The sequence below is a fragment of the Protopterus annectens genome, chromosome 11.part0, assembly GCF_019279795.1.
Source record: "Protopterus annectens isolate FY-2018-M chromosome 11.part0, PAN1.0, whole genome shotgun sequence".
Taxonomy (NCBI): domain Eukaryota; kingdom Metazoa; phylum Chordata; order Ceratodontiformes; family Protopteridae; genus Protopterus; species Protopterus annectens.
Window position 1 is genome coordinate 1,479,278,161 of NC_056745.1, and position 21,817 is coordinate 1,479,299,977.

The following is a 21,817-nucleotide window of genomic DNA, read 5'->3' on the forward strand; positions in this document are numbered from 1 at the left end:
TGGTCCTAGACTCCTTGTTAGGAGGTTGGACGGTAGATGAAGTCTAAGCCAGTTCCTTCTTGGTGGCCGCTGCCACCACCATGGCATCTGCAGGAACTCCCTTGGATAGAAACTCTTTGTCAGAGGGGGCGGACAAGAATTTGTTGGGTCTCCTAGGGACTGGTTCCACAGAGTCAGGGGTTTCCCACACCTTTCGACAAACCAGATCTAAAAGCTCGAAGGGTGGAGACACCTAGGAGGCAGAGAGCTGAGCCCCAAACGCCTTCAGGAACACAGACGCCTCCTCGGAGGGAGCTTTGGAGGGCCAGTCACCCCTCTGCTTCAAAATTTCCAGGATGTCAGAGAAAGAGACATCTTCAGAGAATGACATGGGGGACCCCTCCAATTCCTCGAGGTCGGTGTCGGACATGAGAGACTCCTCTTGGCAGTCAATGTGCTTCATCTTGCACGTTCTTTTTCTGGGTGGCTCCCCAGGCAAAAACACTGAGTGGCCCTCAGAAATAAGGGGACCACTCATGGGAGTATCCTGAGGCCTAGGGTCTCCGCTGTCAAAAAATAGAGGGCAATCAGAGACCCGCACTGGAGCTGTAGAGGACAGAATGTCAGTGCCGAATGATGTCACTGAGGACCTGGCCAGTGCGCTCCGCATGGCCTTGAAAGCTGGTCCCCCCGGCTCCGAAGATCGACCAGCCATGGAAGACCTCGGAGCAGAAGGGACAAGGTCCAAAGCCGATGCAGGGGTCAGGCTTCACCGAGCCGAAGCACTGAGAGGGAAGCTAGGAGCTGAAAAGTGACCCGAGGCCTCCCCCTCGGGTCCGACCGAGGAACCAGGAGTCCTGGACCCAGTGGATGGAGCCGACTGGATTGGAGATGAAGCTGGAGCCGATAAGCCAGGATGGGACATCGGTGCCAACCTAGGGACATCTGACTGCACCAACCACTCCAGCTCCGAAAGCTAAGATTCGATCGGAGGAAGTATCGGCGCTGGTTGGGTGACAGGCTAGAGCCGAAAAAATTTTGCCAGAACCGGTGACTAGAGAAGTCTTTGCACCACTCTATCTACATCCACATCTGCAAGAGTCCTGGAGGATCTAGAACATACGGAAGGAAAACTAGACCTCCTCTCCGAAGGAGACCTATGAGGAGGAGAGACTTGGCTAAAAATTGGAGACCGGCTCAGAACTACCACCTCCGTAATCGGCTCCGAGGGACTTGGAGCCGAAGCAGATTCAGTCAATATACTAACTTCCTGCGGCTCCGAGGACAGTGGAGCCGAGGATGCCACAGAAGATTTTACTACTTTCTCCAGAGGCTCCGAGGATACAGATGGAGCCGGAGAACGCTTTTTTGCCTTAGAAGTTTTAGCCTTAGAGGGAGAGGACTTAAAGCTAGAAGCTCTTCCCAAATCCTCCTCGAAGGAGGGTTTCAAAAGTCCTTTCGAAATTAAGTTTGTTCTTCCTCTCCTGAAGAGCACGCGGGCTAAATGCATGGCAAAAAGTACAAGATTCCTGGAGGTGAATAGCCCCCAAACAATAAACAAACAGAGTGTCCATCAGTGATGGACATCTTATAACCACATTTAGAACACTTCTTAAAGCCATAGGGCTTATGCTCTTTCATATCCTTAAGACATGATGAAAGAAAAAAAAAAAAATATATATATATATATATATATATAAAGCGTGGGAACTAAGCAAAAATCACAACAGACAAATGCACCAGACCTCTAACTTAATCGGTCTCAAAGGAAAACACAAGGAAAGACTAGGTCCTCTAATTTAAACGGTCCTAGCCCAAAGGAAAGGTACCTACTTAACCAACAAGAAACACTGAAGGGGCAGACTAGATCCTCTAACTGAAACGGGTCTAGCCTGTAGGGGAAACAGTTAGCGGGACACCACAAAAGACAATACCAGAAACAACAATTTTTACCAAGGGTTTGATCAGCACACACACACACACACACACACACACACACACACACACACACACACACACACACACACACACACACACACCTTTTTGTTTTTGAAGCAAAAACGGTCAAAGACAAAAAAGGTACTTGGCTACAGCCAAGAGTGACACCACATCTGAGCTATACGAGTGGCAAACGAGATATGGGGAAAGGGAGCAGTGAAGCATGGGATACCTTCTTAGCCCAGCCAATTGAAAGACTTCGAGCTAGAGTATGGCAGAGACGGAGCAGAGGTTCGGCTCCGAACCCACGGGTAAGAATGTAGGTGAGATTGGACTACATAACATCCAATGATTTAATTTTTTTTTCTGAAAACAGCAAGTCTTCTTCCTAAAAGGTGGGGAGGGGACAGAAGGGGTCAGACAATACTGAGGGGCACAGACTTTTAAAGGAAGGAGCACAATAGCCCTACCACACCCTTGTTGTTTGCCCTGATCTCTCATCTCCTGTCCTGAACCTTTAATTTCTTTTGCCTAAATTGGTCCTATTACATCAGGTTTTTGTAGGAAAACACCTACTGCAATTAGAAGATGCTGAGTAATTAACTACTTCACTGTCTGGCTAGCTTTGCCTTTTTCCTCCAGATTCTTAAAGGCCTCTTGGAAGAAACGGTCCAAATAGGAGGCATTTTTATCCAAAGGGGTATCAAAAGTTTGCACCCCCAATAGTCACACAGCAAATGGATCCTTACTCAAGCATGCCTTCTAGGCACTTTGCCAGAAGCAGCTTCCTTGAGTGAAAAATTACAGCATCATTACCAATATTTTAGCATGTTTGCCTACCTTTAAAAAGGATAGCCGAACAAGTGTAAGTAGTATGTCTTTGGGGCATACATACTGCGGTTTCTACCATCTTGACTCGCTGCCCATGGGAAGTGTAAGCAGTATGTCTTCGGGGCATACATGCTGCAGTTTCTACCATCTTGACTCGCTGCCCATGGGAAGTGTAAGCAGTACGTCTTCTTGGCATACATGATGCGTTTCTACCATCTTGACTCTACCCATGGGAGTATATCTTCGGGGCATACATGCTGCAGTTTCTACCATCTTGACTCACTGACCATGGGAAGTGTAAGCAGTATGTCTTTGGGGCATACATGCTGCAGTTTCTACCATCTTGACTCTACCCATGGGAAGTGTAAGCAGTATATCTTTGGGGCATACATTATGCGTTTCTACCATCTTGACTCTACCCATGGGAAGTGTAAGCAGTATGTCTTCGGGGCATACATGCTGTAGTTTCTACCATCTTGACTCACTGCCCATTGGAAGTGTAAGCAGTATGTCTTTGGGGCATACATGCTGCAGTTTCTACCATCTTGACTCATTGCCCATGGGAAGTGTAAGCAGTATGTCTTTGGGGCATACATGCTGCAGTTTCTACCATCTTGACTCACTGCCCATGGGAAGTGTAAGCAGTATGTCTTTGGGGCATACATGCTGCGGTTTCTACCATCTTGACTCTCTACCCCACCAGGGGGTTATTTTCTTACAAGTGCAATGTGAGCATGTGACAGTAACAGCAGAGACCCCTAATGTGGCACAGCAGACTGACTCTTTACAAAGCTATACAGCACTCCACTTTATCACTTGGTAGGGAGATGTTCTTGCCAAGGCCAGTTTGATAACTTCATGACATTTCTGGGTTTTCATACAAGTATTTCACTTTCTGTTCTGCCCAGTAAAACTTTGCAATTTCCAGTGCCCAGAAAAACTGAACTGGGTAATGAATCAACATGCAAGACCCCTCCAAATGCCTGAAAGGGACACAAGAAAGGCCGCTATTTTTACATTGTAGATGCCCAAAATGTAAGAGGTGTACTCAGAGTCCTACACCAACTAAAATGTCTCACTAAATGGATGCTTTCTCTAAAAGGACACATTCTCGGGGGAAGATCCTGAAGAAGGCATTTACTCCTCTCATCTGTATCACACCAGAGAGGACAGTATAACTCCAAGATTAAGCAAGGCCTGGTTCTCATCCTCACAGATATTAGCATTGTAAAGATAAATATGGAGAGGACCTCTTCCTCTTAACTGGGGGGGGGGCAGCAGTTACAATGTGAACAGCTGTCAGAAGAGGCACTGAAGAGTCAGCTCTTTGCTATGTTGCCACATACATTCTTCCTCAAAACACTTCTAATTAAACAAGGCTAGAATGGCACTTAAAGGATGACGTGCTCCTGAAGGTGGCATGTGGTCTAGGTGAAAACAGGCTGGGAACTCTCAACTTGCTATGTTGGATCAAGGTAGTAATAACTGTAGGCAGCTCCACGACTGCCTCCTGAACAAAAACAGAAGGAAAGTGCTGCAGGAAACTGCTTCCACAGTAAGGAAATAGTACTAGCCCATGTCTGGCAGGGAACTGGCATCTAGCTGCGACACAGCTGCAGGATGTTTACTGGCCTGGGAAGGCATACAAGCTACCCCATCCCTGCCAGCACCTGGAGGAGATTCAACAATCAAAGACACTGGCACATCAGGCGTCGGGTCGTCCTTGAGCAGAGTTCACCACATCCTTGCACATTCTCCTTACTTCTGACACAATTTCTTGTGCTTCTCCATTTTTCTGTGGCATGAAGACTTGTGTTCTAGTCCATGACAGCCAGCATCACTCCAGAGGAGGAAGAATGGTCTGGCATCCTGTGTCTAGGGAAAAGATGCTTTTGGTGATCAATAAAGACCATAGGATTCCAATGAAGCAAAGTCATTCTTGTAACAGTGCTGTTTACAATAATGTTGGTGCTCCTCTCAAAGTGCAGGCACGGACGATGAAAATCCTGTGGCTGATGACCACAAGCATACTCATCGGACATCTTTACTGGAGTCATCAGCATTGAAAAATGATTAGGGAACACACAAAGGAACAAGTGAAAAAGCAAGAAAAAGATATCCTCAACTGGGTATGTAGAAGCTGCATACATAACTGCCTGACTGCAAAAAAACCCACCCAGACTGTAAAGACTGCTTTCTTTTTCTGCCCCATTTAATGTATGCAGGGAGGGATTTGGCCGACTCTGGGGATACTCAAAGCTCTGCAAGATGTTTTTACCTTCTGACTAATTCCCCTCATTACTGAAATACAAAATATTCAACAATGCACTATATATGCTAAATCAAACAAGAAAATAACTGCCACTGAAGGACTTTCCTATCTGCGATAACCTTACTTTTTTTATAAACAGTAAATAAAAACTCAGTCGTATATAAAACCCGTACTTCCAAGTCCTGCCGGGCGGTTTTCTGCTTCCTTAAGCAACTCTTCATTCTTCACTTGAGCCCACGCCTTCCAAACACGTGCTCCTTCTTCAGGTTTGAGAGAGGATGGCAGGTCCCGGTCCATCTGTACTGGAACAGGTTGCTCTGGAACAGGTTGCTGCAGAAGTTGGGGCTAAAGACAGAAACAGTACAATTCAGTTAGGAACTTAACATAAATGCAGATACTCCAGTACATTTACTGCTGCAATTCTTACTTGTTGGGATGTCCTTTCTGCATGTAGCCCAATTTGCTGGCCTGACTTCCAGCGCTCTACCCTCCCCCAAGGTTTTGCCACACTCCTTCCTACTGTCAATTAAGGAACATCGATGGTACAAGACCACCACAGATTGATGGTCTTTGGAAGTTTTATTGCCCCGGCAAATCCAGGTGAGAGGATTCTGCCACCTAACACTTAGTGGACCAGGAGGGAACAAGTCCATTTTGATTATCCTCTCTGGAATGTATGGCAAGGTAAACAGGAAAGGGAGATGAAGTTGGGTTAGATAGGAACCAGTTGATCCAGGGTGCCAAGCAGAGAAAAAAAGTAAAGATAGGAAGGACCCTGGGCTGAACCAGTGACCATTCTCAGCCATCTACATTTACAGCAAGTAAAGATAGGAGGGACCCTGGGCTGAACCAGTGACCATTCTCAGCCATCTACATTTACAGCAAGTAAAGATAGGAGGGACCCTGGGCTGAACCAGTGACCATTCTCAACCATCTACATAGCAAGTAAAGATAGGAGGGACCCTGGACTGAACCAGTGACCATTCTCAGCCATCTACATTCATAGCAAGTAAAGACAGGAGGGACCCTGGGCTGAACCGTGACCATACACAGCCATCTACATTTACAGCAAGTGCCTTACACAGTTGTTCGATGCTCTTCATACTATTCACTGTCACAGTCCTTACTTCTTGGGAAGGGTCTCAAAGCAAGAAAATAGGATAGAAAGCCTTGCAGGGCAGAAGCAAATTCAGCATAGACTCCCCAGATTTCAGTATCTGGAGCCTTCACCAAAGGGGACAAAACAGCAGGGAAGTCATTCGAGACTACTTGCTTGCACAGGATTAAAGTTTTTTTCTCCCTTGTTTGGAAGGTTAGGAAGTCTAGTAGATTGAATGGCATAATTAAGAGGCAACTCTGTGACCACTTTTCACAAAAAGGGGGGACTGTCATGAAGAGAGACTGTATCCTGATGGAAGATTAAAAAGAGTTCTCTGTATATTGATGCCTATAGTTACAACAAGCTTTTGGCAGTGAGGACGGCCATCAAGAAAATATCCTCTCAAGAACAGAACTGCAGGTGTGCAGATGCAGTCCAAAATAAGATGAGTCAGTTCTCTGATCCATCACATAGTACCACCCTACTTGGGGTTAGAAGATGCAACATCACTTTTAGGAACTAACTTACTGTAGGCTTACAGTACAAGGGAGGGTCCACGGACATGCAAACTGTGACAGCACAAGAATGACCCTTTAAAGATGCACATGAAAGGCCAGTTTTTGTAAAAGTCCAACAGATACCCAGTCCTACTGCCACCTGTGCGTTATTTTGGTCTTGGGCTCTGGATAGTATCAGAATGAAAATATTTTCTACTCTGCTATGCAAGATTTCCTTTTGTTTGATTTCCTAGCCTCCCTCAAATCGCATCCATAGAATGCACACACCCAGTTGGCATTAATGTGAAGGCTAAGCTATCAGCACTAGTGTGCTCAAATAAGTGACATTTTGTTTTGCATGGAAGGTCCACATACTGAGACAATACTTCTCTTTTCCCTTGCTAGACTATGTAGGACAGAATTAGTGTTGGCTTAGCCAAAAAGGAGCCACTAGAACATATGGCCACTTCTCACTGATTTTTAGCAATGTCCTATTGGATTAAGTGTAGAAGTAAAGTGCAAAGAAAAGAACTGGAATTGTCCAGCTCTAGTAGAATAAATCATCCAGGTTTCTGGAGTTACTGTTCTGCAAATATTCAATTGCTTTTTTCCAAAAAGGAACATTTCTGGCACATCCCACATCCTGACTAGATCCAAGAAAAGACCACCGTTCAACAGCCATTCCTTGCTAGTGCCTCCTTGGGTCCTTCGCAGTCTGCAAACAAGTATCTTTGGAAGGAGTGTCAACTGCTTTTGCCAGAGTCATGTCTGCCCCTAGGGCTCTCTCAAACAGTTGTACAGCAAGCCTGTATAACCAATACAAGCACTTCCATGTTTATGTACCAGATGAGAGTCACTGTCTGCCAAGACTTGGAGTACTTCCATGTTTATGTACCAGATGAGAGTCACTGTCTGCCAAGACTTGGAGTACTTCCATGTTTATGTACCAGATGAGAGTCACTGTCTGTCAAGACTTGGAGTACTTCCATGTTTATGTACCAGATGAGAGTCACTGTCTGCCAAGACTTGGAGTACTTCCATGTTTATGTACCAGATGAGAGTCACTGTCTGTCAAGACTTGGAGTACTTCCATGTTTATGTACCAGATGAGAGTCACTGTCTGTCAAGACTTGGAGTACACCCTTCTTTTCTGTATTCCTGCAGTTCCAGAATGACAGATAACCTTTAAAACATGACAAGGGGATGCAAATGTAGTCCCAAATTCACAGAACTTGGGAGTGCCCTTATACGAGTATGTTATAAGGATCAAAGGCAGCAAGGTTGCTCTGAATGACAATCCCAGGATGAGCTAGCAGTACCCCATCCATCCCATGTTTAGAAGTACCTAGTCCACCCTGAGCTCTCTTTCCTGGGACCATGACATACTGAGGGATAATAAAGGGAGTAGGTTTTGGAAAGTTAACATTTTTATCTTCAAATCAAGGTGTGTGTGTGTGTGGGGGGGGGGTTAGTTCAGTAAAGTACAGTTTTGTACCTACCATAAATGTAGATGTTCGAGTGCTAATACAGCTGCAGTCATAACAGATGGGTTCTCCTGCTGTCAGGCGGGTCCTCGGTCGGCTGAATTCCAAAGTCTAGGTCTGGCGTCAGTTGTCGTCGCTTCTTCCCTGACGTCAGTGCGAGAGGGGTATAAAAGAACCAGCAGACGCCATTTTCTTCAGTTTTTCTTGCCCCAGATGTCAGGTGCCCCCAGAAGGAAGGCAATACATAAAATTATGAAGTAATGCAATGCAATATAATCAAAAAACAGTAGTTGCAAGCAAATACACCATAAAAGAATACCCCTAGAGGGGAAGGAGGGAGGGAAACCTGGACTGCAGCTGTATTAGCACTCTAACATCTACATTTATGGTAGGTACAAAACTGTACTATGTTCATCGTGCATACAGCTGCAGTCATAACAGATGGGTAGAATCCCAAAGCTAAGAAAGGGGTGGTAGGCACTAGGTGGAACTAGGAGGAGCCAAAATGCCCTGCAAGACTGCAGTGGCAAAGCCTGCTCTAGATTTGGAGTATAATGGTAGGTTGTAGTGTTTGAAGAAGGTATGCACAGAACTCCAAGTGGCTGCTTCCAAGATATCCTTGGTAGGAACTCCTCTGAGGAAGGCTGCAGAGGTGGCTGTGGCCCTGGTGGAATGAGTTCTAATGCCTGTAGGAACAGTTTTGCCATGAAAGGAATAGCAAAAGCGTATGCAGTGGGCTATCCATTTTGAGATGGTCTGCTTGGAAATTGGCTTTCCTGGAGCTCCTACCGCATAGGCCACAAAGAGCTGTTCTGATTTTCTGAAAGGCTTTGTTCTGTCCAAATAATAACGCAGTTGCCTGTGGATGTCCAAGGAATGTAGTAATCTCCCCCCTTTGTTTTGAGGATTGGGATAAAAAGTAGGTAAATGTATGGCCTGATTTAAAGCTACCCTGGATACCACTTTAGGCATAAAGGACGGGTTGGTTCGTAATGAAACTCTGTCCTGATGAAAGATGATAAAAGGCTGGACAGCCATGAGGGCCTGTAGTTCTGAAACCGTACGAGCTGAAGTGATAGCCAGAAGGAAAGCTGTTTTCCAGGACAAATATTGCAAATCTGATGAAGCAGCTGGCTCAAAAGGAGGCAAAGTCAGTTTTTCCAGAATGAAATTTAGATCCCAAGCAGGTATTGGTTGTTTCCTTGGAGGTCTTAAATTCTTAGCCCCTCTGAGGAACTGTCTTTAAAGAGGGTGAGAGAATAAAGGAGGATCAGTGTTGTATTCTGCAGAAATGGCTGAGGCATGGATTTTGATGGAGAACGAAAGTCCATTGTTTAGCAGTTCAGCCAAACATTGTAGTATTTGGGGTAAATTCAGTTTTCCAGGGTTCTGGCCCTTTTTCTCATTCCAGACAAAAACGTTTCCATTTTGCGGAGTAAGCTTTTCTAGTTGATGGCCTTCTGGCCTCCAAAATGACATCCTGCACCTCCTTGGAGAGTAGGGCCTGCCTCCTTGGAGAGTAGGGCCTGCTGTGATGCTAAGGAATCTTCCATGCGGCTAGATTGAGTGTCTTCAGCTGACTGTGAAGAGTTTTGAAGCTGTGCTGAGTCAGAAGAAGAGGCATTAGAGGCAGGGTCCATGGAGGGGAATGAGTCAGGCTCCTCAGGAGTGGGTACCAGTGTTGCCTTGGCCAGTCCGGAGCAATGAGGATCATCTTTGGTCCTTCTGCTCTGGTCTTCAATAGGACTTGGGGCAGCAGAGGAAGAGGTGGGAAGGCATAAACTGTCATTGATGTCCAGCTGAAAGAGAGAGTGTCCACTCTCCAGGCCTTTGGGTGGAAGGTCCTCGAGCAGAATTTTGTCAATTGATGATTTTTGTGGGAGGCAAAGAGATCTATGTCTGGCCTTCCCCTTCTTGGATTATTTCTGTAAAAACTTTTGGATGCAACATCCATTCGTGTGGATCTGTCATATTCCTGCTTAGGTTGTCTGCCAGCGTGTTTTCCTTGCCTGGCAAGTACTGTGCTTGTAGTTCCATTTGTAAGTCCATGGCCATGTTCCAAAGTGACATGGCCAGTCTGCATAGGGGATAGGAATGTGTTCCTCCCTGCTTGTTTATGTACCACATAACTGTGGTGTTGTCCGTTCTTATCAATAGTTGACCTGGTTGTATAAGGTCCTTGAAAGCTATAATAGCATTTATTACTGCTAGCATTCATTTTTGATTGATGTGAAGGTGCTTTTCTTTTTGGGACCATTTGCCCTGAATGCACCGGTCTGTCATGTGCGCCCCCCAAGCGTAGTCCGAGGAGTCTGTTGTGATGTCTTGATTTGCTTGAGGCTTGCTGAATGGAAGACCTGTGTTTGCTTGACATGCTTGAGCCCACCACAGAAATTCCTTTTGTAGACATGGAATTAGTGGGATTATTGTTTCCAAACTGTGGCTGTGTTGAGACCATATGTTTTTTAGGTACCATTGTAGTTTTCTCATATGCAGCTTTGCACAAGGGATTAGCAAGATGCAAGATGCCATGAATCTCAGAGCCTGCAGGATTTTCCTTGCAGTCAGCCTGGTGCAATTTGCCAGTGTTCTGAAATATTGAATTAGTTGCCCCTGCTTCTCTGACGTGAGGTAGGCCATCTGGGTGTTTGTGTCCAAATTGGCACGCAGGAAAATTATATTTCGAGAGGGTATTAGCCTTGATTTCTCTTTGATGACTGTGTATCCCAGAGAGTTTAATAACATTATTACATAAGCCAGATGTTTCAGAAGAATGTGCTTGCTGTCCGCTTGGATCAGGCAGTCGTCCAAATAAGGGTATATTTGTATCCCTTGAAGTCTGCAGTAGGCAATTACTGATGCCAGGCATTTCGTGAATACTCTAGGCGCAGTAGATAAGCCAAAGGGCAATGCAGAGAATTGATAATGGGTTGAACCTGCAAGAAATCTGAGGTATCTTCTGCAATTTTGTCTGATTGGGACATGCAGGTATGCCTCCTTGAGGTCCAATGTTACCAGCCAAGACTCCTTGCCCAGCATGGGAAGAAGTTGCTGTAGAGTGAGCATCTTGAATTTTGGTACGAGTAGGAATGTGTTTAGGATGGAAAGATCCAAAATAGGTCTCCAATCTTTTCCCTTCCTTGGCACCAGAAATAGCCTGGAATAAAAACCTTGACCTTGTTCGTGTGTAGGTACCTCTTGAATAGCTTTCATGTTTATAAGATCTGAAATTTGCTTTTGTGCCTCAGCCCTTTGATTGTGTGGCAGGTTTGGCATGCCTCTCATTTTTGGAAGGGTATGAAAGTGGAATTTGTAGCCTCTGTTTATGTCCAGGATCCATTTGTCCTTTGTGACAACATGCCAATTTTTTGAGAATAGTGCCAGCTTTCCTCCTAAGGGGGCTGCCATTTGTGACCTGGCTGGCCTGCAAAGGGGAAAGTCATTGGGTTTGCTTTCTGAAAGATTGTGAGTTGTCTTCACCACCTTTTTGTGTAGGAGCTTGCCATTGTCTGCCTCTGTACGATCCTTGTGGTTGTCCTCTGCCCCTCGGGCGCCTGTATCTGCCTCTTTGGGGTCTGTCCGTGGCAGAAAAGGAACAGTTTTTGGAAGGCCAATTTCTACTAAAACGTGGGGGTTGAACCTGCAGAAATTCTTTCACAGTTTGCATTGATTTCGCTTTTTCCTCCATTTTTCGTAATACTTCCTCAGCATTTGCCCCAAATAGTACATCCTTTTGAAGGGGGGCGTCTAGTAATTTAGCTTTGACATGATCAGGCAAGGTTTGTTCCTTGAGCCAAGCATGCCTGCGTATGACTGAGCCTGTAACAGCAGCTCTACATGAGGCCTCTAGAGCATCAAAACCACATTGTAAGGTATGTTTACCCACTTGTTCTACACTATGCATCAAATCTTGCAACTCCTTCAAGTCTGGTTGGTCAGGTTGTGACATTTTACTTTTCAATTGAGATAACAGAAACTGTTGGTATTTTAGCATATGAAACTGACAGTTTAAGGCCCTCATGGTTAAGGTAGCCGAGGTATATACCTTTTTTCCCCACCTTTCTAAGGATCTGGAATCTCTCCTCGGAAGGCAATGGATTTTTGGCAATGGAAGCCTCACCTCCCTTGGGTCCCTGTGAGATGGTTTCTAGGTCAGCAGCATGGCTTTTGTAAAGAAATTGGTGTGAGTCAGGAACCCTGTAGTACCGGTCAGGCTTAACTGGAGCTGGAGGTAGAGAGTCCGGGTTAAGGCAGGCCTCCGAGTAAACATCATCTAGGATGTCCAAGACAGGAGGTATAGCCAGAGGCCTGTGCTGGGGTAACAAAAGAAATTCCCTGAGCCTTTTCTTGGAATCTGAATAATCCTGGCCTTCCCAGTGGAAGTGTTCCCTTAAGGTATGCAAAGTTTCCCCAAATGAGAAATCCTCAGGGGGGGGGGGGGGGATACAGAAGGAATAGACTCCTCTGCATCAGAGTCTTCAAAAGGGGAGTAAGCCTGTTCCTGATAATCAGAGTGTTCTGAAAGGATCCCTGATCAGAGGAGGGGGAATCTTCCTCCACTCTGGGCCTTTTGCCCAGAGGTGGCTGAGAACCTAATTAAATCCTCAGCCAATTTAAGCATCTGTCTCTTAGGCATGGGGCCTGGAGATGGGCCCTGTGTAACTGGTCTCTTAGGGTGCATGGTTGCTTTAGACTTGGTGAAAGAAGAGGAAGGTCTGAAGACACCTTGAGTGGAGGTGGACCTGTCCACATTCTGTGTTTCAACGCCAAGAGTGGCTTCAGTATCTGTAGTCGGGGTGTGGGCCGAGGAGCCTGCGACCTCGGGTACAGGAGACTCCACCAAAGATGTGTCGTCGGTAGTCAGGGGCTGCGTAGGTGCCTCACTGAGAACTGGACCACGTGTAGTCGGCTTTGGCATGGTGTCGGTAGAGGCCACTGACCTCGAGTGTTGGTCCTTGTCTTTGCGTTTTTTTAGACAAAACCGGTGTCGGAGAATCCGACGACATGGTATAGTTAAATGCTTTCCAAAAAAAATGCTGGGCAAACTCCGCCCGACGCTTAATAGTGCATTTGTTGAATGTAGCACAACAGTGACAGACCGAGACGTCGTGGTCTGGGCCTAAACAAGGTATACAGAGGGAATGGAAATCCTTATGTGGTATTTGCTTCCCACAAGAAATACAATTATTAACTTTGTCTGACATCGGTCTGAGGCAAGAAAAGTTTCCCCAACGGGGTACTTAGCTTTTAAGAAGACTTCGGTTTTCCAAATTTTTCGTAATCTCAGGAGCTGGCCGACCAGCACTTGCGAACTGCTTCTGCTTCGGGCACCGCGCTGCAAGAAAGACTGAAGAAAATGGCGTCGGCTGGTTCTTTTATACCCCTCTCGCACTGACGTCAGGGAAGAAGCGACGACAACCGACACCGGACCTAGACTTTGGAATTCGGCCAACCGAGGACCCGCCTGACTGCAGGAGAACCCATCTGTTATGACTGCAGCTGTATGCCCGATGAACAACAGTGTTATCAGAATTCTTTGCAGTGGATTCCACCTTTCTCTTTTTAGAATGGCCCATATGTCTCTGAAACTTCAAATCTTGATTGCTTGAACTTAAATTCAGTTATTCACTTCCAGCTGGGAGAAAGCCTGCCAAGTGGAAGAACCAAGGCACTACCCAACACAGGCAGCGGCAACTTCACTGGCACTAGTGACACTACCCAACATAGGCGTGGCACTACCCAACATATGCAGTGGCAACTTCACTGGCACTAGTGGCACTACCCAACATAGGCAGTGGCAACTTCACTGGCAGTAATCAGGTCCTCAGTGCCTTGTGACCAATGGCTTCAGATACCACCACCCTAGTGGCCTTGGGTTGCAGGTGAGAGACAGACTGATACAGCCCAAGGGAACTGCGTTGCAAATAAAACGGTAGGTATACTGCCCACATCTTTGGCAATCGTGAAGGGAACTTCTGACACTGATGCAGCCTCAGTATAAAACAGTGCAGAGCCTTTTGCTTGGAAAGACTTGCGACAAAGTAGATGCCTTATTGAACACACACTCCAAAAGCCAAGAGGTTGCAAAAGTACCTCAGTGCATCTAAGGTTCCTGGACCTGAAAGACACAGTCGTACAGCAGGGTGTTTCTGGTTTCCAGAAATTCATACCCTTGCTTTTGTCAAGAGTTCCGTTTTCTTAGTTGGAAGGTTCCTGGAGGCCTTATCTGGTTCCAAGCTGCTACAGGGTCTGTTATGTGCCTCTTTCACCACAAACTCCCAGACAGTGCATTCTGCTCAAGATGAAGCTAGCACAATATGGACAGGCATTTATGCTGCAGCTAACTAATAACAAAATCTTTATGGAGGGATTTGCTTTGCACAAACAAAACTGCTTTTTTTTCCACAGAAGGTCCCAAGTTAGAGCCACAACCATACAATAGTAGAAAAGAGGAAAATAAAATTAAATGGGGCAAGTAAACTAATTTCAGGAAAACAGACCACCCATCAGACTGATGACACAGACTGCTAACAAGCTGCATAAGAACAAATGCCCACTCATATTCCCAATATTCTTAAGCGACAGCAAGAGGGAATAGGCTTAAGCCTGCTTTTGGGGGGGGGGGGGGTGGCAGAGGTCAGGCTGACCAGTTGAGCAAGCTATTCAAAGAATTCAAGGCTGCAACAGAAAATACTATGATTACCATGTGAGTTACACAAGTTCCCCACGAAAGATATTCTAAAATACTATGATTAACATCAGAGTTACACAAGTTCCCCACTAAAGATACTCTAAACTACTATGATTACCATGTTACGAAAAGTTCCCCGCGAGACGATACTCTGTTACACAAGTTCCCCACTAAAGATATTCTAAAATACTATGATTAACATCAGAGTTACACAAGTTCCCCACTAAAGATACTCTAAACTACTATGATTACCATGCGAGTTACACAAGTTCCCCACGAACGATACTCTAAAATACTATGATTACCATGCGAGTTACACAAGTTCCCCACTAAAGATATTCTAAAATACTATGATTAACATCAGAGTTACACAAGTTCCCCACTAAAGATACTCTAAACTACTATGATTACCATCTGAGTATTACACAAGTTCCCCACTAAAGATATTCTAAAGTCATTTCCACAAGCTATGTTAAATGGTTGTGTTCAACCCAAGAAGCGGATCCCCAGGAAACGGCTGTTCTGAGGAGTAAAAGAAATCCACAGTACATACAAGGGGGTGACAAATGAGACATTTACCTTTTAAAAAAAGAAAAAAAAACATACTACAGAAGTGGTGTAAATAAAACCTATCTGAAACCAAGAAGTTAGTAGTTGCAGATGTATAAAAATGTATTTAAAAAGTCAGAGCATCACGTGAATCAAAATGTAATGCAAGATTACAACTACATCAGAAAACCATTCCTTTGTCAAAGCCAAAAAAAAAAAAAAAAAAAGTTGTGTAACATTTCAAAAACCACTTAAAAGTTTACCTTGTAAAAAGTTTTATATAAAAGCAGCTCAAAAAAAGTACATCTGTGCAAAATGTTACCATAACAGTAGATGTCCTATTTATTGTTGCAGTATTCTAAAACAGAAGTGATCTTCTGCCTAGAGCAGTCTGATGCTTGTACAGTACACCGAAGCCTAAATGATCTTGTATGCGTCAGACATCACACCCATAGTCTCAGCACATAACGTTCATAGGTAGGTACCAGGCTACTGGCCCTAGGGCCTATATAAGCCTAGCCAAATGTACCCTGGCTTTCACCACCCAAGAAAATTATTTTCCTGTGCCACTGTCGAGCAGAGCCACAGAAGTGATCCCCGGGGTGAATTTCCCATCTCTCATCCAATCAAGATTTTTCTTGAAGAGTGTTAATGAGGAGCTTTGTTTGATATAGATAGGCAAGTTTGTTCCAGAGTATGGGAAGTCTTTGGGACATGAATCTATTCCTCCAGCATGTTCTGTTTATAGTGGTGACGAGGTTTAGGTCCCTAGAGCGTGTAGCTCATAGGGATTGGGATTTTTTTTAAGTGCAGCATGTTTAAAAGCTCCGAGTTTGACACTGTGTTGTGTGTTAGGCAGAGATCGCCTCTGAGAAGGCGATATGCAACAGAGTAAAGCTTCAGTTTTTTGAGACGGTCTGCATAGGGCATCTCTTTGAGACCAGTAATCCTCTTTGTGAGGTATTTCTGTGGCCTTTCCAGTTGTTGTAGAGGTCTTGTGAGGTACATACCAAAAGGGGCATTGCACTCTATAATGGGTCTAATGAGTGACGAGTAGAAGGGAACAATGACCTCTTTTTCCTGGATGAGAAACCTTTTGTGATGAGGTGTGCCACGTACAAGGATTTCCTGACAACTGTGGTGATGTGATTATCAAAGGAGAGACTACTGTCCACCTGTGTCCCAAGGTCTCATCACAGTTTCGGTGTTAAGTAGACTACCACTTATGTGGTAGTTCATGGGTACTGAGTTTTTACCAAAGGGATGACAATGCACTTTTTGGCATGGAGCTTGAGGCCATGGCTTTGACACCAAGCATTTGTCTCAGTGAGGCTCTTTTGTAGGATGTCCACATCTTTTGGAGTTTTGATCGTGGCTCCTAGTTTGCAGTCGTCTGCGAACTTCAAGTATAAAGACCTTCTGTGTTGGCCTGTACTTCAGAGAAGTAGATACCAAACAGGAGAGGACCCAGGACTGAACCCTGTGGTACTCCACTTGTCACTGGTCTGAAGTTGGATTTGGAGTCTGCTACCTTCACAGTGTGGGTTATGTCAGTGAGCCAGTTGGCAACCCATCTTGTGACATAGGGATTTATACCTAGTTTAGTGAGTTTATCTATAATTCCAGAGTGGGGGATGGTGTCGAAAGCCTTGGCGAGATCTAGATAGGCTGTGTGAACCACCTTACCCCTCATCTACGGCTTTGGTGACTGCTGCAAAGAAGTCTATCAGGTTTAGGAGACATGATCTGCCTTTTACAAACCCGAACCGGGTGGGGTCCCGAGTTTGGAGATTACCAATGTCATTGTTTATATGCTCCATGATGATACGTTCCATAGCCTTGCAAACCAGGCTCGTTAGGCTAATGGGGCGGTAGTTTCCGGGGTCTGTGGTGGCTCCCCCTTTGTGGAGTGGGATAACTGTCACTGTGCACCATTCAGTGGGCACATAGCCTGAGGTGAGGCTATGACTGAACATGGTACTAGGTGGGGTGCCAGTTCGTTCTGTAGTTCATGTAGAACACTTCCTGGGATGTCGTCAAGTCCCATGGATGCTGTGTTCTTGGCTTTGGATAGTGTGCTTTTACCTGTGCAGGATGCTGTGTTCTTGGCTTTGGATAGTGTGCTTTTACCTGTGCAGCCATGATTACAGGAACTTTGCATTCTTCTGGTATAGAGATGGGCCCTTTAGGGGATGACAGGGGGGTAAAGTTAGCACTGAACCCATCTGCCAGGATGTTGGCAATATCAGTTTAGTGCCATTGTGCTGTAACTCGGAGCAGATCCGAGTGCTGCCATTGAGATTCTTGGCATAGCTATGGAATGCTTTGTGGTTGTCTTTAGAGTCGGTGGCGATTTTGTTTTCATAACTAGCTTTGGTGGATTTTATGAGGGATCTCAGCTTCTTACTGAGGCTGACCAGGGAGTTTCTACAATCATGGGATTTTACTCTTTTTTTGCAACAGTTTCTTTCTTCTGTTGTAGAGTTTATGGCAGAGGACCACCAGATTGGCTTTTTTTTTTTTTTTTTGGAGGATAGCATCTTGGTTCTGTTAGGGATTCACGATCCATGCACTCGTGCAAGTGCTTATAAAGTGCATTTGTGTAGGATTCAGCAGTCATACCTCTATTGTCCATCAGCGTGGGTGTTGTGAAGTTTGCCACTTCTATCTTAAGAAGCGTGAAGTTGGCTTTGGAGAAATTGTTTTACTGTGGTTTCCCTAATGGGGGGTGGGAGAGGGATGTGGATGTCTAGGGTGATAAGCTTGTGGTCGGATCTGACCAATGAGGAATTGACCTCTGGTGTGGAGCACTGGTTGCCCATGTTGGTAATAACCAGGTCTAGGATATTGCTGCCCCTGGTGGGGGTGTGGATAAGTTGATCCATGGCATTGGAATTTATGAATTCCAGAAAACGTTGAGCACAAGAGTTGGTACACTAGTAGTTTTTCCAGTTAATGGTAGGGTATTTTCCAGTGAATTAAGAAATGAGGAGTGGGAATCCTGGGGCATGGTGGGGGGTCTGTCTGTAGCAAGTTACAATTTGGACTGTGGTCTTGCCCAGAGTTAGTTTCACTTGAATAATCTCGGATACATTCTGCTGAGCAACTAGCCTGGAGCTGTAGATATCCTTAATGAATATGGACACGCCTCCGCCTTTAGTGTTTCGGTCCAGATTAGGTGGCCGAAAGGTGTGATATGAATTATAGCCTGGTAATGCAGGGGCGCTCTCTGGAGCCTTGAACCAAGCCTCTGTCACTGCACAGATGTCGTTCTCCATTTTAAGGAGTACCTAGAGACTGTGCATTTTGAGGCTTAGACTTCTAGCATTGAGTAGCAATACCTCAGATTCTTCTTGCCTGTACCTATTAGGGTGGTGAATTTGTCATTTGAACCTTGCCTAAAAAAGGCACTATAGGGGTGGCTAGAGCCTTAGCCAGTATCCGAAATCCCAAGGTCGACAGGTGCAGGCCATCTCTGGCAAAGCATCGTGGCTTGTCGATCATGTCATCCCAGGCAGACAGATACTGGATCCCCTTAGAATAACACCAGAAGCTTAGCCAATTGTTGAAGTCAATCATTTTGTTCTTGTACTGTGGTATAATTCTGGGTGATGGCAGGATGCTACTCAGGGCTAGGGTCATACCTGCCTGGGCTACAAGATCAGACAGCTCCTCCATGTCCCTTTTCATGTAGTCCAAGGAGGCACGTCTCAAGTCATTCACACCAACATGACAATGACAGTCATATTTGTACTTGTTGTGGAGTGACCGAAGTGCATGCGTTATGTGGCGGATACTGGCACCAGACAGGCAGCTGACAGTAACTTTCTCCTCATTTAGCCTGGTGAGTGGAACATCAGTGTGCCTGACTAGAGAGTCACCTATGACTATAGTGTTGGCTACGTTGTTGTGCTTTATGGGCTGTGGTTGAGTGGCACACAGTTTGTGGGCCATGTGTCATTTGGGTTGTGTTGGGGGGTGGAGGATGCTTGCGTTTCTGCTTTGGGAGGTCCCTATTGCTTGGGCAGGTTTTTACCGAGAGCCTCCGCAAATGTAGGTGTGTGTTTTGTGTTTCTATGTGTGTGTGTTTTGGTGGTGTAGGTTTTGAGGGACTATGTGCTGAGTGTGGTGTGGTGCAAGTGTTTACCTTCTCCTCTTGACTGTCTAGTCCAGTCTTGGATGAAGAGAGCTTTGCTTCCAGTTTGGCTACATAAGTGCATCTCTTACAGGTTGTAGTGTTGGGTGGTAGGAGGAGAGGGTTGTCTGTGTACATGAGGCAATTACTGCATTGCCCAAAGATGCCCAGATTCATTAGGTAGACAGGAGAAAACACCGGGAGCTGACCCTTAGACATGCCTGTATAGGGGCTTACTTGTTTACTAGAAACTGTTCTCCTCTAGACAGTGAGGAAAGTTAAGTGCTGTAGTAATTTGTAGCTTATTTAGTGCTTACAATAAGTTCTGAACAAGTGCTGAGCTCAAAGAAAGAGTGCTGAAACAAAAAACTGGCTAGTTCTAAGAAAGAAAATTAAGCTAGAAGGCTTCCCTCCAACACAGAAAGGCTTGGAGGCCTAGAAGCCTACAAATAGTCCTGGACAAAGCAAATCTATATCCAGGGTAGACTACCCACAGGAAAGGCAGGAAACAAGCTTAGAAAAAAATTTTTTTTGAGGGATGTATGATTGCAGCTACCCAGAAATGAATTGCCCCAGAAGAGAACGTATGACATGCACATCCAGAAGGAAAAAGAAAGAGGGGAATCCCTCAGCCAGAAGGGAATCTAATACAAAAAAAACAAACAATAGGAGGTTGGAGGCAGGAAGCGAGCGAATACTTCAATAGTGAAGTGAAGGGCATCTACTGTTCTGGTAAGATTTTACACAACTGTAACAAGTACTTCGATATTACAGTTCCAGTACTGTAAACAGAAGGGAGTAAAAAAAGGTCAAGAAACAGAATGGGAGGTGGAAAACTGAGAGGAGTACTCAAGAAATACATATAAAATGGTTTTAGCAAAACCTGCTCTGGCCCTAGAAACCACATCAAAACTTATGATGCTTAGTTTGCACTAACCGCCAAGTAGAAGCTTCAAGAATGGAATTGGTGCCCAATTCCTTGGAGAAAGCACAAGAGGCAACAGCCCTAGTGAAATGAGCTCAACAGAAGTAAACGGATATTTACCATGAAAAGCACAACAAAAGGAATGGCCTTAGAAACAGCCAAACAACGCCACGGAATGAAAGGAGCCTTAGAAACAGCCAAACAACGCCACGGAATGAAAGGAGCCTTAGAAACAGCCAAACAACGCCACGGAATGAAAGGAGCCTTAGAAACAGCCAAACTACGCCACGGAATGAAAGGAGCCTTAGAAACAGCCAAACAACACCACGGAATGAAAGGAGCCTTAGAAACAGCCAAACAACGCCACGGAATGAAAGGAAACAAAATGCTGATCAGACTTACAAATGGCCTTAGAAACAGCCAAACAACGCCACGGAATGAAAGGAAACAAAATGCTGATCAGACTTACAAATGGCCTTCGCTTTATCCAAATATTATCAGAGCCGTCTGTATTAGCAGACTGAGAAGGAAATGAGAGAGTTGCATTGACTGATTAAGGAAAACTCATTTACTACCTTGGGAATAAAAAGGATTAGTATGAAGGGACACCTTGCCCCTGTGAAAAGCCCGAAAAGGAAGAATGGCCATAAGGGTCTGGACCTCAGAAACCCTCAAAGCAGATGTAATAGCCAGCAACAAAACAGCCTTTCAGGTACAACGTTGCAAAGAAGCTGAATCTGCTGGATCAAAAAGAGCCAGACTCAATTTTAAACAAAATTAAAGGACCCGAGGAGGAACAGGTTTTCTTGGAGGCCTAACACGCAGGATGCCTTTACAAAATTGTTTGACCGCAAAACAAAAGTCAAAGGTTCATAGGTTCATAGATTAGTACTAGGGTAACTGCCCTTGCGAGCCATTTTAAGCCTAGCCAATTATCTCCCTGTGAGATTCAAACCTTGTACCCTGTGTTTATAAGGCAAACACCTTAATCATTAGGCCATCCTCCCAAACCAAGGAAGATTCAAGGGCAGACAGTCAGAAATGGCTGACAAATAGGCCTTCACAGCAGAATAGGCCAGGCCAGACCGGAGCAACTAACAAATAAGAAAGGACCTCCACTGAAAAAGGGTCCCATTATGAGCATGGCACCAGACAGAAAATCTTTTCTATTTGGACATAAAAGATTTTCTGGTTGAGGGGTTCCTTGCTTCCTGTAAAACCCTGACCACATTCCCAGAAAAGAGGTGCCAGAAAGGGATCAAATCATCATCACCCACAGAGTCAGGTGAGGAGTGGACAAGTGAGGATGGACGAGAGAACCTTTGACCTGTGTGAGAAGGACCAATGGGTGAGGTAACCTGTGGGGACTGCCCCTGGCCATATGTATGCATTAAGAGGGGGAACCAGTGCTGTCTTG

General features: G+C 45.2%; 1 protein-coding gene across 1 annotated transcript in view; it reads right to left on the reverse strand.

Annotated features, from left to right (window-relative positions):
* LOC122815092 (transcriptional regulator QRICH1-like) overlaps positions 1–6,123 on the reverse strand; it is a 235,276-nt gene extending 229,153 nt beyond the window's left edge. The window contains exons 1-2 of the mRNA XM_044087334.1: positions 6,070–6,123; positions 5,194–5,365 (exon numbers count right to left, since the gene is read on the reverse strand). Of these exons, the coding sequence (XP_043943269.1) occupies positions 5,194–5,365; positions 6,070–6,123 (226 nt within the window). The remainder of the gene's footprint in view (positions 1–5,193; positions 5,366–6,069) is intronic.
* Positions 6,124–21,817: the final 15,694 nt, after the last annotated feature.